The sequence below is a fragment of the Diabrotica virgifera genome, chromosome 1 (assembly GCF_917563875.1).
Source record: "Diabrotica virgifera virgifera chromosome 1, PGI_DIABVI_V3a".
NCBI classification, from domain to species: Eukaryota; Metazoa; Arthropoda; class Insecta; order Coleoptera; family Chrysomelidae; genus Diabrotica; species Diabrotica virgifera.
In genome coordinates, this window is record NC_065443.1 from 93,779,326 (window position 1) to 93,796,455 (window position 17,130).

Here is a 17,130-nt window from a genome sequence, read left to right on the forward strand (position 1 = left end):
TCAAAAAGCGCTTAGTTTTCGAGATACTGACCACGGAGGGGTGAATGGCTAATTTTATTCATACTTTATATTTTCTAGGGTGCTGAAAACGAAAATGAAGTTTATTTTGAATTTTATGTGGGGGAACATTGTCAAAATCGCAATTTTAACCTAAAAATAAAAAAAAATTAAATCACGTTTTTTGCGTTTACCTCGCTACAACTCTGTTCTGTTCCATTTTAATATTTTTTTCTGAAATTTTTACAGTATATAGCTCTAACATTTCTGAAGACAACCGCGGGACCTGTTTTAAGTTTTTATTCTTATCCTGATACAGTTTATGAATTTTTCAAAGGAAAAGGTGCGGATTTGTGCATTACAAAGTTTAATCGCAAAAGTTGTGTGACGAAGTTTAAAATTTAGCTTCCTAATCACGTGTATGTTAAAGTAGAGAGTACAAAGAAGTTTTTTGGTAAGTTTTAGATCAAAATGATTTATAGAAAAAAATAGTGCAACTTTTAATATCGACGTTAGAATTTCCCAATATAACGCTTATTTTTCGAGATACTGACCATGAGTGGTGAATGGCTAATTTTGATCTTAGATTATGTTTTTGACCGGGACAAAAACGAAAATAAAATTTATTTTAAATTTTAGGTGGGGGAATATTGTCAAAATTGCAATTGGACCTTAAAAATAAAAAAAAATGAAATCACGTTTTTTTTGCGTTTAGCTCGTTACAACTCTGGTCCGTTTTAATATTGTTTTCTAAACTTTGTACACTATATATCGCTCACATTTCTGAAGACAATGGTTTCTGCTTTAAGCTTTTAGTCTTATTCTAGTAAAAGTTATGAATATTTTAAAGTACAAGGTGCAGATTCGTGAATTGCAAAGTTTAATCGCAAAATTTGACTGACAAAATTTGAAATATAGATTTTAGATCAAATTCAAAAATAAAATATGAGTTCAAAGAATTTTTCTGGAAAGTTTTGGATCAAAATGTTTTATAGAAAACAAATGGTGCAGCGTTTAACATTTACGTTATAAATCCCCAAAATAACGCAAATTTTTCGAGATACTGATCATTGGTGGTGAATGGCTAATTTTGGTCTTACTTTATGTTTTTGATGGTGCTGAAAACGAAAATCAAGTTTATTTTCAATTTTAGGTGGGAGAACATTGTCAAAATCGCAATTTTGCTCTAAAAATAAAAAAAGTTAAACGACGTTTTTCTTAGAATTAAAAGTTGCACCATATTTTTTCTATAACACATTTAGACCTAAAACTTCTTTGAACTCTATGGTTTAATTTTTGCGATTTAACTCTGCAATTCACGAATCTGTACCTACCTTTTATTTTTAAAAATTCATAACTTTTATAAAAAAAGACTGAAAGACTACAGTTACTTTCATAGTCTTTACAAAGGTGAGAAATATATGCTGTAGAAATTTATGCTGCAAAAATAATGGAACAGAGTTGTAGCGAATTAAACGTAAAAATTCGTGACTTCACTTTTTTTTTCATTTTTAGGTAAAAATTGCGATTTTGACAATGTTTCCTCACACAAAATTCAAAATAAACCACTTTTTCAATGTCAGCACCATCGAAAACATAAAATAAGACCAAAATTAGCCATTCACGTCCCATGGTCAGTATCTCGAAAAATAAGTGTTATTTTGGGAATGTATAACGTCTATATTAAAAGTTACGCCATTTTTTTTAATAAACATTTGTAACTAAACCTTTCCAGAAAACTTCTTTGTACTCTATGTGTTAACCCAAACGTGATTAATAAGATACATTTTTAATTTTGCCTCTCAACTTTTGCGATGAAACTTTTCAATTCACGAATCTGCACCTTGTACTTTAAAAAATTCATAACTTTTACTAGAATAAGACTAAAATCTTAAAACAGATACCGTTGTTTTCAAAAAAGTGAGCAACATATAGCGTACAAACCTTAGAAAAAAATATTAAAATTGACCCGAGTTGTAGCGAGTTAAACGCAAAAAATCGTGATTTCACTTTTTTCTATTTTTATGCTAAAATTGCGATTTTGACAATATTCCCCCACCTAAAATTTAAAATAAATTTAATTTTCGTTTTCAGCGCCGTCAGAAACATAATCTAAGACCAAAATTAGCCATTCACCACCCATGGTCAGTATCTCGAATAATAACCGTTATATTGGGGATTTCTAATGCCGATAATAAAAGTTGCACTATTTTTTGTTCTATAAAACATTTTGATCTAAAACTTTCCAAAAAACTTCTTTGTACTCTATACTTTAACATGCATGTGATTAAAAAGCTAAATTTCAAACTTCGTCGCTCAACTTTTGCGATTAAACTTTGCAATTCAGAAATCTGCACCTTTCACTTTAAAAAATTCATAACTTTTATTAGAATAAGACTGAACGATTGAAGTAAGTACCATTTTCTTAAAAAAGGTGGGAAATATATACTGTAAAAATTTCTCTCTATCTATCTATCAGCGAGGTTCCTACAGCCTCTGCCGCTTCTCGGATTTCGACCGCCATCGTTTTCTGTCCATCCATTCGTCTTCTTTGATGGCTCTATCTTTCATGATGTGCCGTACATTTTCTTCCTAGGCAACTGAAGGTCTTCCCCTTCTTCTTCTTTGGTGTGGTATGTAATTTAAAGCTTTCTTTGGCCCTCTATCTTCATTCATTCGTTTCACGTGACCATACCACACTAGTTGTCTAGTTTCAATTTTATCTACACTGGAATATACAGTATGTGTCCTCCTTCTAATATCTTCATTCCTGATGTGATCTTTTTTAGATATACCACACGCTCTCCTTAGATAATCATTTCTACTACTTCTATTCTTTTCCTATCTTTTTTTTCATCTGCCAAACTTCTGCCCCATAAGTCATAATAGGCTCTACCAAGGTACGATAGATTGTCAATTTCGTTTCTTGCCTTATATCTTTAGACCACAGTAGAGAGCTCAGAATGTTTACCGCTTTTTTGCCCTGCTGCGTTCTCTTTTCGATGTCTCTTTTGGTAGTGCCTTCTTTAGATATTATAGATCCGAGATATTTATATTCATTACATCTTTTCGTGGTTCTAATTTCTAACTCTGGATCTTCTTCATCATCCCCTATTTTAAGATACTCTGTCTTTGACATATTCATATTAAGGCCCCATTTTTCATATTCTTTCTTTAGTTTTCTAAACATGTAGTCCATGTCTTCCTCATCATTCGCTACGACTACCTGATCATCTGCAAAAAACAAAGTTGTTAGACATTTACCACTGCCTATGTCTATTCCCATTCCGGATACTTGTTTCCTCCACTGCTCTAGCGATGATTGAATATATATTTTAAATAAAGTCGGAGACAGACAACATCCTTGTTTAAGCCCCTTTGATATAGGGAATGATTCAGATATAAAGTTTCCTTCTTTAACGACACTTCTTGCATTTTTGTATATATTTGCGATAGCATCCACATACTCTCTACTGAGACCTACCTTCGTCAATGTTTGAAACAGTTTTTTCAAAGGTACCGTATCGTATGCCTTCTCCAAATCTACAAACAATAGGTGGGTAGATAGATTCCTTGCCTTCCGTTTTTCTATTACCTGCTGCAGAACGAATATATTATCAGTGCACGATCTTCCTGCACGAAATCCACTTTGTTCTTCCATGTCTTCGTATTCTGATTCTATTCTTTTCTTTATTATTCGACCGTACAACCTCCCTACTGAGCTGGTAACAGTTATTCCTCTATAATTAGAGCATATGCGTTTATCCCCTTTCTTGAATACTGAGCTGATGTATCCAACATTCCAATCATCAGGGATATTTTGTCCTTTTAAGCATTTATTAAATAGTTGAACCAACATCTCATGTAATATGTTTGGTCCGTACTTTACCAACTCAATTGGGATGTCTCCAGGTCCTGCTGCTTTACCGTTTTTAGATTTTTTGAGGGCTTCGCTTAACTCTCCGGTTGTTATCTTAACTATTTGTGTATGTTCGGCTAATTCTTCCATTTCGATCTCTTGGAATTTACATCTATCTTCTGTCAGTAAAATCTCATAATGGTGTTTCCACTGTTTAAGATCTATTAACTTTATGTTAGATTTTTCCTTTCCTTCCCTCTGGAGAGACTTTATTACCTTCCACGCTTGCCCAACTCTTGTTCCACCCATATACCTATCCACTTCTGCGCATTTTCGGTCCCACATCTCATTTTTACTTTTCACTACTTCTCTTTTTACATCTCGATTTAATGCTGCATATCTCTTGTGATCTTCCTCCTTTCTTGTTGACATCCATTTCTGATAAGCAGTTTTCTTCTTGTTTACTAACGTTTGCATATTCTCCGACCACCATTCTGTATTTTTTATTTCATGTTTGTATTTATACCCCAAAGCTTCACTTGCAGCCTCATGAATGTATTTTTTAATTTGCTGGTATAATTCTTCCGCTGTTATATTTTCTCGTCCCACATTTTGTAATTTTGTGGCCAGTCGTAATTTATATAGAAATTTCGTTGAGTCTTCTTTCAAGCTTTCTAGGTTATATTTATGAGATCTTACTTCTTGTCCCTTTTCTATATTCTGTACCTGAGTATTATTGTTTTTGCGATAGTTAACTATCACGTTGGCCATAACTGAACGATGATCGGATCCACATTCTGATCCACGGTATACCCTTACCTCTTGGTTTTCAGCTGGGAAGTTTGACGTTGAATTACATAGTCGATTATCGAGCGCAGATTCCTAGTAGGTTGTATCCATGTAAATTTGTGGATGTCTCTATGTTGAAAAAATCCATTCATAATCTTGAGAGACATTGTTTCACAAAAATCTCTAAGACGCATTCCGTTGTCATTGGTTATTTGTTCCCCATATCTTCCTACGACTCTATTATTTTCTTCTCTACCTACTCTGCCGTTTAAATCTCCTAGTACATAGATTTCACAGTTATCTTTAACTTGAGAGATTATTTCATTCATCTTGTCGTAGAAATCGTCTTTACTTTCTTGATCTGCATCTTCATTTGGGGCATACACTCCGACAATTGTATTGTGCCCATTCTTTGTCATTTCCAGCATCAGCAGTTGTTCATTTACTTCAGTCCACGATTTAATATTATTTTTAAGATTTTTTCGAATAGCAATAGAGACTCCTCTCTTAGCTCTGTTATCTTTGCTCACTCCACTGAAGATATGTATACACTCTCCTATCTCTTCATTTCCTTTTCCCTTTTTCTTGGTTTCGGTAAGAACACATACATCTATTTTTCTTTCCGCTAATTCTTTGAATACTTCTGCTTGTTTGGTTTTAAGTCCTTGCACATTCCATGTAGCCAATATCATTTTCCTTTTCCGTTGCATTAGTCGTCTTTGTTTTGATCCGTCCGCATTCCGAGGCGTTTTGTCGAAATTTGTAGCATTTATTTCTTTTGACAAGGGACGAGTTGCTAGCCCATCGCCTCAACCCTCCTCCTTTATCCGGGCTTGGGACCGGCACCGGCATTTACTGAGCTACTCAATCCACCCAGCACTTACCGGAGGCGGAGTGTAAAAATTTCAGAAAAAAATATTAAAAGGGAACAGAGTTGTAGCGAGGTAAACGCAAGAAACCGTGATTTCTTTTTTTTTTATTTTTAGGTTAAAATCGCCATTTTGACAATGTTCCCCCACAAAAAATTCAAAATAAACCTAATTTTCGTTTTCAGCACCTTCAAAAATATAAAGTATGAATAAAATTCGCCATTCACCGTACCTGGTCATTTTAGAGGTATTTCCCGCTCGCCTAACAATAACATAGGCATCTTTGGTTTGGTAGCCAAAGGTATAATAATGAAGTGCAATGTTGAAGCTAAGCAAGATTGAAAGACTTGCTTACCGCTGCATAAAGGACGTTATAAGAAGCGGTCTAACTGCAGTAGTGGACAGAATATTGAATCCTCCTCCCTTGCAGATTATACTACATACTAGATGGAAGCACTGCAATATCATAAATATAACTTGGTGATCACATATTTGTGAGAGAATAAAATAGACCACATGGCCCCCAAATAGAGAATCAAGATAACTTTTCAGGCAGAGCTAACGACAAAAGAGATATGGAATGACCCCAGAAGACATCCTAAGTCTGGTGGTTTCTCACTCATCTGTATTCCAGGTAAAGATCTATGCCATCCTGTATTATGCAGGGATAAACAATATGAGGGCTTATCTGAATAATTGGATCAGTATTTACAAAGACAGTCAGGCAGACCGCAATAGTGTAAAATTTGTTTGGGAGCCAGCCAGGTCATCAAGGAATCGATAGAAATGAGAGAGCCGATTAACTTGCCAGAGGATCGACAATATCATACTTCGGTCCAGAACTAGGTTTGAGTGTACCAAACACACAATTAGAAACCAAATAAGACGCAAAAGAGAAAATTTGGAGAACATTTTTATTTTTACTTCGAAATCGAAACGTCAAAATAAACATATTTTGAACTAAAATTGTGGATAGTTCCCAATAAAAATAGTAAAATTTATTAAAATGCTACAAAAAAAATAGCTTCAGTATAATATATTTATTTGTTGTATTAAACTATATATTTGTTTTGTATATTTTTTGTAGATAAAATAAATCTTATACATATTTATTAATTGTTGTAGTGCCATATTGTCAGCTGGTATTTAGCAGTAGAAATGCAGTATTATATCATTACCTTGTTTTTATTTACATTTATTTTAAAAAGAAATATTAGTATTCCGTTAACAGTTGGAGTACTTCTTACACTAAACGTAATATGGGATTTTTTGGACCATTGGAGACACGGTTATCCATCAATCCTGTCGGGAAGGCCAGAGTAAGTAAAGTCAAAAAAGTTATTGACTACAGTTTTATCATTGATTGATAAATATACAGAGGTATACCTTTTTATCAATCAACGGTTTTATATTAAACATTAAAAGGGAAAGTCCCAGTAGTTGGCTGTATACCATAGTTTTAAAAAAGTTATAGAGAAGTAAAAACTTCGTTTGTTTAATGGTATATGTTTTATTAAAATTTTTTTAAAAAATCATCCAAATGGATTATAATTCCAAAGCGTTTTTGATCTTATCAGATCATCATCAGCGAAACGTTTTATTTTGTAGTTGAAACTAGCCCACTGTCGTGTTTATAAAACTGATTTTCAAGTAATAATTAAATTTTTAAACGACACTATAGGCTATTGATTATGTTCAAAATAAGAGAGCTAAAAGGAACTACAACGTTAACGGGGTTTTTCTTGTTTCATATGGCCAATGGACCTCTAAATATGAAAAAACCGCGGTGTGCTACCATTTAAAGGGGTGCGTTTTTGAGAAAGGGGTGAATTAGTCCCTAGTAATTAATTAGTCCTTAGTCAGGCATAGGGTGCATTAGGGTGCATCTATACACTTTTGGTACAAACACGTCTACAGAAAAATTGTTTCAGGTTAAATTTACTATTAAAATATCACCTTTTCAAGTCCAAAATATTTTTTTTACAAAAGTATATTAAAAAAAATAAAACAGTTTTGTTTTTTGCCCCATAACTTTTTTCCACGGGGATATAAGTATAGGCACTGCTTAAAAAAAACTTCTATCCTTCCTCCTTAAAGTGACGTTCGGTAGAAATCTTTAGGAGTTATGATTTCCGAAATATGATTTTTTAAAATTCGCCACTCACAGCATTTTTGGGTAATTTTTCCTATTATTTCACAAACATTGTTCTGTAACTTTTTCTACGCAGCTATAGGTATATACAATGGTACCTTTAGTAAGAAGATAAAGTCAATTGCCTTTAAAATGGTCTATTATTGAAGGTTGTATGACTATCTTTAAGCAAGATATGCTCTTTCAAAGTTTTTTACTTTTAACGATTTTTGATATGTTTTACGATTATTTACAAATTTGTCATTACAACTTTTTTCTTCTACATTTATACATTGCTGAATACAAAAGAAAGCTTAATTTCTTTACGTTTAAATGGTGTATAGTAAAAAATTCTAGGACTATCTTTAAACAAGATATGCTTTTTCAAAATGTGACATTTACACACGCAATATGTCCCACTAAGTTGGAACCATATGGAAAACTTTTTTATTGTTAACTTTATAAAAAAAAATATTCACCACAAAATGCTCTGCATAGCCTTAAACCCAAGATGCAATCATCAGATATCAAATTTTCAGAGCAAAGTACCTTTATATTTCACAATATGGAAAAGTGTTATTAAGAATAGATATTTAGAATTAAAAATTATGTTCTAATATGCAATTATGTTCTTCTAATTAAAAGAAAAATTTTAAATATTTTCTCAAATTACGGACCCTTGGATATCCTATGGATGGGTATCTTGTTTAAAAATAGTCCTAGAACTTTTTACAGTATGTACACCATTTTAAAGTAAAGAAAATAAGCTTTCTTTTTTATTCAACATTGTAATATACTTAAATGTAGAAGAAAAAAGGTATAATGATAATTTAAAGAGTAATCGTAAAAAAATTCAAAAATCGTTAAAAGTATGTATATATAAAATTATGAAAAACCATAACTTGCTTAAAAATAGTCGTACAACCTTATACAATAGACCATTTTAATGTTAATTGACTTCCCTTCCTACTAAATGTACCATTGTATATACCTAGAAATGCGTAGAAAAAAGTTACACAACAATGTTTGCGAAATAATGGGGAAAATGGCCCAAAAATGCTGTGATCGGAGGAATTTTGAAAAATCATCTTTTGGAAAATGTAAAACCTGTAGACTTCTACCAATCGTTATTATAAAGATAAAGGACGGAAGTTTTTTTTCTGTGAAGCAATGCCTATACCTTTTGCCCGTGGAAAAAAGTTTTGGTGCATAAAACAAAATTGCTTTCTTTCGTGTTCTCTTTTTGCTTCTTTTTTAATATATTGTAAAAAAAATATTTTTGACCTTAAAAGGTGATATTTCGATAGTAAATTTAATCTGGAACAATTTTTCTGCAGACATGTTTGTACCAAAAGGGCAAAGAACTCACCATAATGCACCTTGTACCTAGGGACTAATGCACACCTTTCTCAAAAATGCACCCCTTTAAATGATAGCACTCCACGGTTTTTTCATATTTAGAGGTTCATTGATCATATGAAACAATAAAACCCTGTTAACGTTGTAGTTCTTTCTAAAATACATAATCAATAGCTTATATGTCAATTCAACAGCTTAACTTATAGGGCTACATGGGATATCCATGTTTTAATATAATAATCCAAAGTATAATTATTTTTTTATTGATTTACCTTTTGAATTATTTCATTTTATTTTCAGGGAAATTTACTCTATCGTCTTTAACCAAAAACCACAATGGCATGACCATTTTGCAAATTACCATGGAAACGCTTCGGGATATATTTTGGGATTGGGATTCGGATATGTATTTTATAAATATAGCAATAAACCGATATTTGACACACAGGTAATACTCTCCGAAATTATTGATTGAAATTTAACAAAACAACACAAGTACAATTTTATTATATTCATTTTCCCATTTTCCTCTCTTTTTCATTTTTAATACTGGTTGCTGTTTAGTTCATTAATGCCTAGTTGCACCAACATATCTTAAGATTAAGAGTAGCTCAAAGCTCAGTTTACGAAACTTTCAGCTTGCCACAATGGATTACCACATGGGTTGAGATGATAAGAATCGAAAATTATGGTGCAACGTACGCGAGACTTACAGCGGCCCTATCTATAAGCTGAGCTGGGCTAAGCTGGAGCTTAAGAATTGTTGGTGCAACCAGGCATAAATGTTTCTATTTTGGATCAAATAATAATATCAGGATTTCTAGTTTGAGCACTCGTATTTTAAAGTGAAATAATCTAAATCTAATTAGTCCTGTCGTCAGACACGAAAATGCCATGGAATCTTTAAAAATTGCACGGAAAAGTTACCCCCGTGCTTTTTCTTTAAAGGGGGAAACATAAAACATCGATTTACCAAGAGCCTGTACGCCGTAGAAAGAAATCGAACAAGAAATGTAGCTTAGATAATTTTAAACAAAAGCGTGTATTTTCACTTTTTGTCTAGAATGAACCGTTCTTTCAAAAACAACATTTAAAGCGACCAACAATTTTGTCAGTTACGTACGCGAAATCAATTTTTTAAATAAAATTAGTATCAACTCGACGGTAAAAATTCGATAGTTTTTTATCAGGGTGTCCTATTGAAAAATATCAATTTTTTTTTAAAATGAAGAGGACAGCCTTCGTATACACCTTTTGAAATTTGCCTTAAATGAAGTCAATTTTTTAAATAATAAACTTTCGCGATTTTTGCCATTTTTTGCAATTCTCATGAGATTAATAATATTGATCATTTCAATTGCCTGATTGCTATGGAATTTTCATTTTTAGGGACTAATCTTCAAAACAAACATAAAATTTCAACTTTGGTAACAAATATGAGCCATTTTGAATGTTTAAAAAAACGCTGAATTTAAATTTTATATTACAAACGGTCTAAAACGTTTAAAATTGCTTCTTTTCTATTGAATAAGTACATTTTTCGAAACTACATAACTTTAGCTACAAAATTTCACCTAATATCGTGTTCATGGAAGCATTTTTTATGACGTGATATTGTTTGTAATGTGAAAGTTTAAATTCAGCGTTTTTAGGCATATTTAAAATCCCCCATATTTATTGCCAAAACTCAAAATTGATATTCCATGGTTTTGTTTTTGAAGATTGTGCTCTAGAAATGAAAATTCCAAAGCGATCTGCCAACGGAAGTACCTAATACATTTTAATGATCTCATAAGAATCATAAACAATGCCAAATATCGAGCAACGTTTATTTATTTAACAGCTTTATAGACGCTGACTTCATTTTGAGTAAAAATGTAAAAATTGCATACAAAATTTGCACTCTTCTCTTTTACAACGCATTGTAATTTTTGTCGATATGACACTCTGATCAAAAGATATCGAATTGTTACCACTGAGTTGATACAAATTTAATTAAAAAAATTGATTTCGCGCGCGTTATTGACATTCAAAATCGCCGATCACTTCAAGCGTTGTTTCTGAAAGAAAGGTTTATTCTATACAAAAAATGTTAATAAACATGTCTTCAAAATTATTTCAGCTACATATCTTGTTTGAAACATTTTTTCTATGACATACAGATTCTTGGTAAATCGATTTTTTTGTGTTTTTTTTTCTCCTTATGAGGTGCGTTGTAGGGGGAAGCCCGGAGGTAGGAGTCGCAAAATATTTTGGATCTTTTTTGGAACCGCAAAATTGACATTCTCAATAAAATTCAGCTTATTCGACTAATTTTTACAGATCAAATTTCTGACGATTAAACTAAATCGTTATTTTGGAACTCAAGATCTTTAGCGTGCATTCAGATTACCGCTCCACTCTACATGCAATACAATCTCCTGGTATTCACATCTATGATTTTCTGTCGCAATCACATCTATAATTTTTAGAATCAAACTTTTACTTAAGTTATATTCAAATAACAATATACTTTGCTTTTCAGATAAAATCCACCTTAAATAACTTTTGAACCCCTGATTTTTAGGGAAAGCGCAGAAACACGTCAATTAATATTTAAAGGGGAAGCCATTATATCATATTTATATGCTGGGGAAGGCACCCTCTAACCCCCCGTGCCATCCCTTAAATTTTTTAAAATTATTTTCACCTTTTTTATTTGATATTTGGATTCTCCTCTTTGTACTGATTCCAAAAATGTATAACACATGATGCTTACAGTGATTAGTTTATGAGAAAAATAAATACAAAAGCAAGAAAACTGGATTTAAAAAAAAATATTTTTTTAACAATTTATACAAACATTTTTACAAGGAACATTTCACTACCAAAAATGTTTACCTACAATAAAATTGTTCAAAATGACTGCCATTCACCTCCATATAGACGGAGAGCTAGAGGCGAGAAATCATCGTCATAAGTAATATGGAGTTTGGCATGTGAAATGTGTCTATTGTATATTGATAACTATGACCCCTTTCAGGCTGACACCTCAGTGGATACAGGAAGTAGCAATAAGGGATGAAAGGGGAAAGTTGGTGCAGTCATTAAATGTTTTCACCTTCTATTTTGTTAAACCTCCATCGATTTGCATGAAAATTGGTGAGTAGTTAGAGCATAACTCAAGAAACAAAACTGATATGGTGCCAACGTGCGCTTTTACCCTGGGGGTGGATGCCACCCCTTCTCGGGGGTGAAAACTATTTTATTAAAAATAACCCCATTAATCGATAGAGGGACAAATTTTAAGCAAAATTTGTTACTTCTAATTATTAAAATAAATCAATACTTTTTGAGTTATTAAAGATCAAAGATTTGAATTTTTCGTGACATAAATGCATGATGTAAAGCGGTTTTTCGTGAATAATTCAAAAAGAAAGTATTCAAGCTCAAATAACGGGAAAACGGTGCATTTTATAAAATATATTTACTGAACACTTGTCAAAGTACTCAAGAATACCTATCAAGTCAGCTCCAGATGAAGTTTATAACATCAAAGCTAAGCAAGTGATAATGTAAATAAGAGAACCCTTTCGAGTTTTTAGAAAAAAGTGAAAATTAAAACATACGCTATTTATATATTTATTTTGAAATTTGTTAACAGAATAATTTTTAAAGGAATTTCGGGAATGAAGTTATTATTATAATTTATTATCAAGTTCGTTTTATTACAATTTAAATATAACAAGTTAAAAATACAAGCATTATTATAACGAAAACTTTGTTTTTTATGTATTTAAATTCCTAATATGGAAAATTGCTATTATGAAAAGTTGTTTAGAATTAAAAATTATGTTTAATGTGCAATTATATCCTACTATTTAAATATTGTGGGCTATAAAGGCACTTTACTGAGCGAATTTCTTGAGCGAAATTCACATTTTTTACACATCGACTAAAATCGATACAATTTTATATAATCTTATGTTTATGATTGCATCTTGGATTTTAGACCGTGCAGATCTTTTTATGAAGAATAATTTTTGTTCGTAAAATTAATAATAAAAGAGTTATAAATGAAAATGGTGATTGGTAGGTATCTCTAATTTGAGAAAAAAATTCATTTTCTTTTTATTAGAAGAATGTAGATAATAGTTACATTATTATAATAATTATTAATTATTTAATTATAATAATAACAACTATTGCATATATTAGAACACAGTTTTTAATTCCAAACAATTTTTCGTAGTAACAATAATTTACAACAGTGTGAAAAAAAGGTACTTTAATCTTGAGCGAAATTCATATTTTTTAAAATACCTCCTATAATATAGATAAAATTTGCTATCTGATGATTGAATCGTAGGTTTTAGACAATGCAGAACTTTTTATGAATTATAACGTTATTTCGTAAAATTAAAAATAAAAAAGTGTCCCGTAATATATGTGTCCAACTTAAGTAGACACACTGTATATTATACAATATAATATACATAATACATAAATCATTGGGTAGACAGCACCAAAAATTTGTAACCTGCCATTTAACATTACTTACATTAAAATTAATAAGTAATATTTATTTATTTGATATTTCAATTCTTTTACAGTTTATATGAAGTAATATATTTTTGAAATAATATGTATGTTACTAAAATATTATTTTTATATTATTTCGATATTTCATTGATTTTTTTCTATCGATATAAACTTAGTGGCGGTTCTAGCCAGGGTCAGCGGGGCAGCTGCCCCCCCCCTACAGTTTTTACAGTACTTTTGTACTATAATTTTCGTTAAAAAGGCACCTTATCTTGTTTATTCACCGGTTGTGTTCCCTTGTACAGAAACTGAGGGTGTCCAATAATGGGCACATTTGACATAATATTCAAACACATTTTTGCTATATTTTATATAAATGTCTTAAAACAATTTTAAAAACTTATATAAATAATATAATAATTAAGCTCCAAATTTTTGGAGTCTAAACTTTGAAAAATGTTTGTAGCATAATGTTTAATGGTATCAACTTTTCCGGGAGCTCATTTGATACATATTTCTAAGTACTTTGACAAGTGTTCAGTAAATATATTTTATAAAATGCACCGTTTTCCCGTTATTTGAGCTTGAATACATAGATGTGGGTACTAGCCGAAAAAAAATATACATTACATCACCTATTCATAACTATTATGGTTATAATCATAACTATTTTGATAAAACTTACAGTTTTTCAATTATTTACGAAAAACCGCTTTACATCATGCATTTATTTCACGAAAAATTCAAATCTTTGATCTTTAATAACTCAAAAAGTATTGATTTATTTTAATAATTAGGGGTAATAAATTTTGCTTCAAATTTATCCCTCTATCGATTAGTGGGGTTATTTTTAATAAAATAGTTTTCACCTCTGAGAAGGGGTGGCATCCACCCCCAGGGTAAAATCTCCCGTTGGCACCATATCAGTTTTATTTCTTGAGGTATGCTCTAACTACTCACCAATTTTCATGTAAATCGATGGAGGTTTAACAAAATAGGAGGTGAAAACCTTTAATGACTCCGTTAACTTTCCCCTTTCATCCCTTATTGCTACTCCCTGTATCCACTGAGGTGTCAGCCTGAAAGGGGTCATAATTATCAACATACAATAGACACATTTCACATGCCAAACTCCATATTACTTATGACGATGATTTCTCGTCTCTAGCTCTTAGACTAATACATAGTACATGGCTAATAAATGGAAGAAATTTTGAACAATAAATTATTGTTGTATATATTTTTGCTAGTGAAATGTTCATTCTAAATGTTTGTAATATAATTATTGTTAAAAAAATAATTTTTTCTACGAGTGACTTTCAATCGTCAAATATTTATAAAAACTGTGTGTTTAATGGTACTTACATAAATAAATTACAATAAAATTTTGGTTTTGAACAGTTTTATTCATGAAATAATCGCAACAAATTGCACTCGACCTCTGAAATTAATATAGAATTTTTGCTCTCGTGACACTTTGACATAATTTCACTCGCCTTCGGCTCGTGAAATTAAAACTGTCAAAGTGTCACTCGGGAAAAATTCAATAATTTAAGAGCTCTTGTGCAATTACTACTGATAATATCCCGTCGTTAAGTATATTACGTCAGACGCCCTTCGTTGCTACGAAAAAATACATTCAGTGATATTAATGACAATTAATGTTTTAAAAGTTATAAAAGTGCTTTCAACCGTAAAATATTTTATATTGTCCTTTTCATGATCATTTTTCAGTGCGTAACAAATGATAGGAAAAACGGTAAGTCCGTGATAATACACATTTATGACATTTATTCTGACATGACATTTTAGTTAAATCTGACAGTTGTCACATTTTATTTTCAATTTGGAATAAAAAGAAATCAAATGTGTTTCTTGCATTTATAAAATGGTATTTTCTTTGATTTGTATAGTCTTATAAATTATACACATTATATTGGTAAAATATTATTATCTAATTAAAAAAAATATTTTTTTATTATGGCGCCATCTATCGACAACTAGAATAACTAGAATAAATGTTATAAAAATGTCACCGACGAAATGTAATCACCGACGTGCCTTTTTTTCTGTCACATACAATTTAATGCGTTAGAAAGAAATCGAAAAACTGTGACGCACTGAAAGATGGTCATGAGAAAAAGAATATCAACTGTGTGTTTAACAGTATTAATGTGTGCTTACATAAATAAATTACAATACAATTTTGGTTTTGAACAGTTTTATTCATGAAATAATCGCAACAATGCAACTTGTGCAATTACTACTGAGAATTCTCTACTGTAGAAAATTACCGATATAATTTTTTTAAGTAGATTGTTTTTGTTTAATGGCAACCAGTTTCCTAGTTTTGACAACTGTCACATTTAAGAAAATATCCATAATATACGTATTAGGGGAGTGCATTTAGATTTTCACTTCGGAAAAAATCAAACAAGATAAAACTTTTTGTAATTTCATTAAGAAATGTTTAATAAACAACATATCAAAAAGTTCTACTCGAGAAGTGGGTGCTTCATTTTTTATTAAACAAATGAACAGCGAAGTTAGATGTTTTTTTAAATAACTCCGAAAATATAATTTTTAGAAAAAAACTGACTTGACCACTGAAAAATTCAGAAAATTTTACAAAAAAAACCTTATAGAAAGATTTTTCTAAAATTAAATCTCTAGCTTCTGTAATTTTTTATTTATAACGCTAAAGTCACCCTTCTCACACACATTGGCGCAATGTAAACTAGCGTTGGAAGAAGTGCACGGTTGAGTTTTTTTAATGTCATTCTTTAACTAATGGATCAAAAGAAATTTTACAAATTGGACATGAAAGAAGATAAAATAAGCTATCTTATGGTTGTAATAAAAAGAAATAAAATGTATGGACATAAGTACGGTGTGGGCGGAAAGTGAGACTTACATGAATTTTGTTTAAAAATGATTTAAAAATGTGTAACTAATACAATTTTACTTACAAAGCTCTCAAATTTGCACAACTTACCTCTCAATCATCTTAACAAACGATGTTTCATTCAAAAAAAAATCTCAAAAATTTAATTCAAATAATACGCTGTCTCAAAAAATGTAATTTTTGAAAACTTCGTAGTTCTACAGAATTCCCACCATTTTAAGACGGTATTACTCAAGTTTGAATAAATCTAATACAATTTTTTTAATATTTTTTTAAAGCCTAGGATGTAATCTTTATAAAACTCTGAATTATTTTAGATTAGATATGAAATAAACAATTTCTTTTTGAGAAAACTAAGAAAGATAACAAAAATGTAATACAAAAACCGAAAATTACCAGCTGAAAAAATGTATATACAGAGTGATCAAAACTTTTTTCTGTAAAACTTACCTAAAATTAATTTAATAATAAGCTTCAAAAATAATAAATGTTCAACAAAAAAATTTTTTTTAGCTCTTATACAGTATGTCTGCGTAACTTGGAACCTATTGATAACTTTTTTAATATCAGTTTTACGAAGAAAAGTTATTCTTTATAAAATACTCTGCATCGTATACAACAAAAGATGCAACCATCAAATATAAAATTTTGTTAATTTTGTACGAGGTATGTCAAAAAATATGAATTTCACTCAAGAGTA

The 17,130-nt window shown here is 30.9% G+C and overlaps 1 protein-coding gene across 1 annotated transcript in view; it reads left to right on the plus strand.

The window, feature by feature from the left end:
* Positions 1 to 17,130, plus strand: part of LOC126879447 (nose resistant to fluoxetine protein 6-like) — a 106,693-nt gene that overhangs the window by 72,859 nt on the left and 16,704 nt on the right. Inside the window, exons 9-10 of the mRNA XM_050642466.1 lie at positions 6,640 to 6,833; positions 9,305 to 9,452. Of these exons, the coding sequence (XP_050498423.1) occupies positions 6,640 to 6,833; positions 9,305 to 9,452 (342 nt within the window). The remainder of the gene's footprint in view (positions 1 to 6,639; positions 6,834 to 9,304; positions 9,453 to 17,130) is intronic.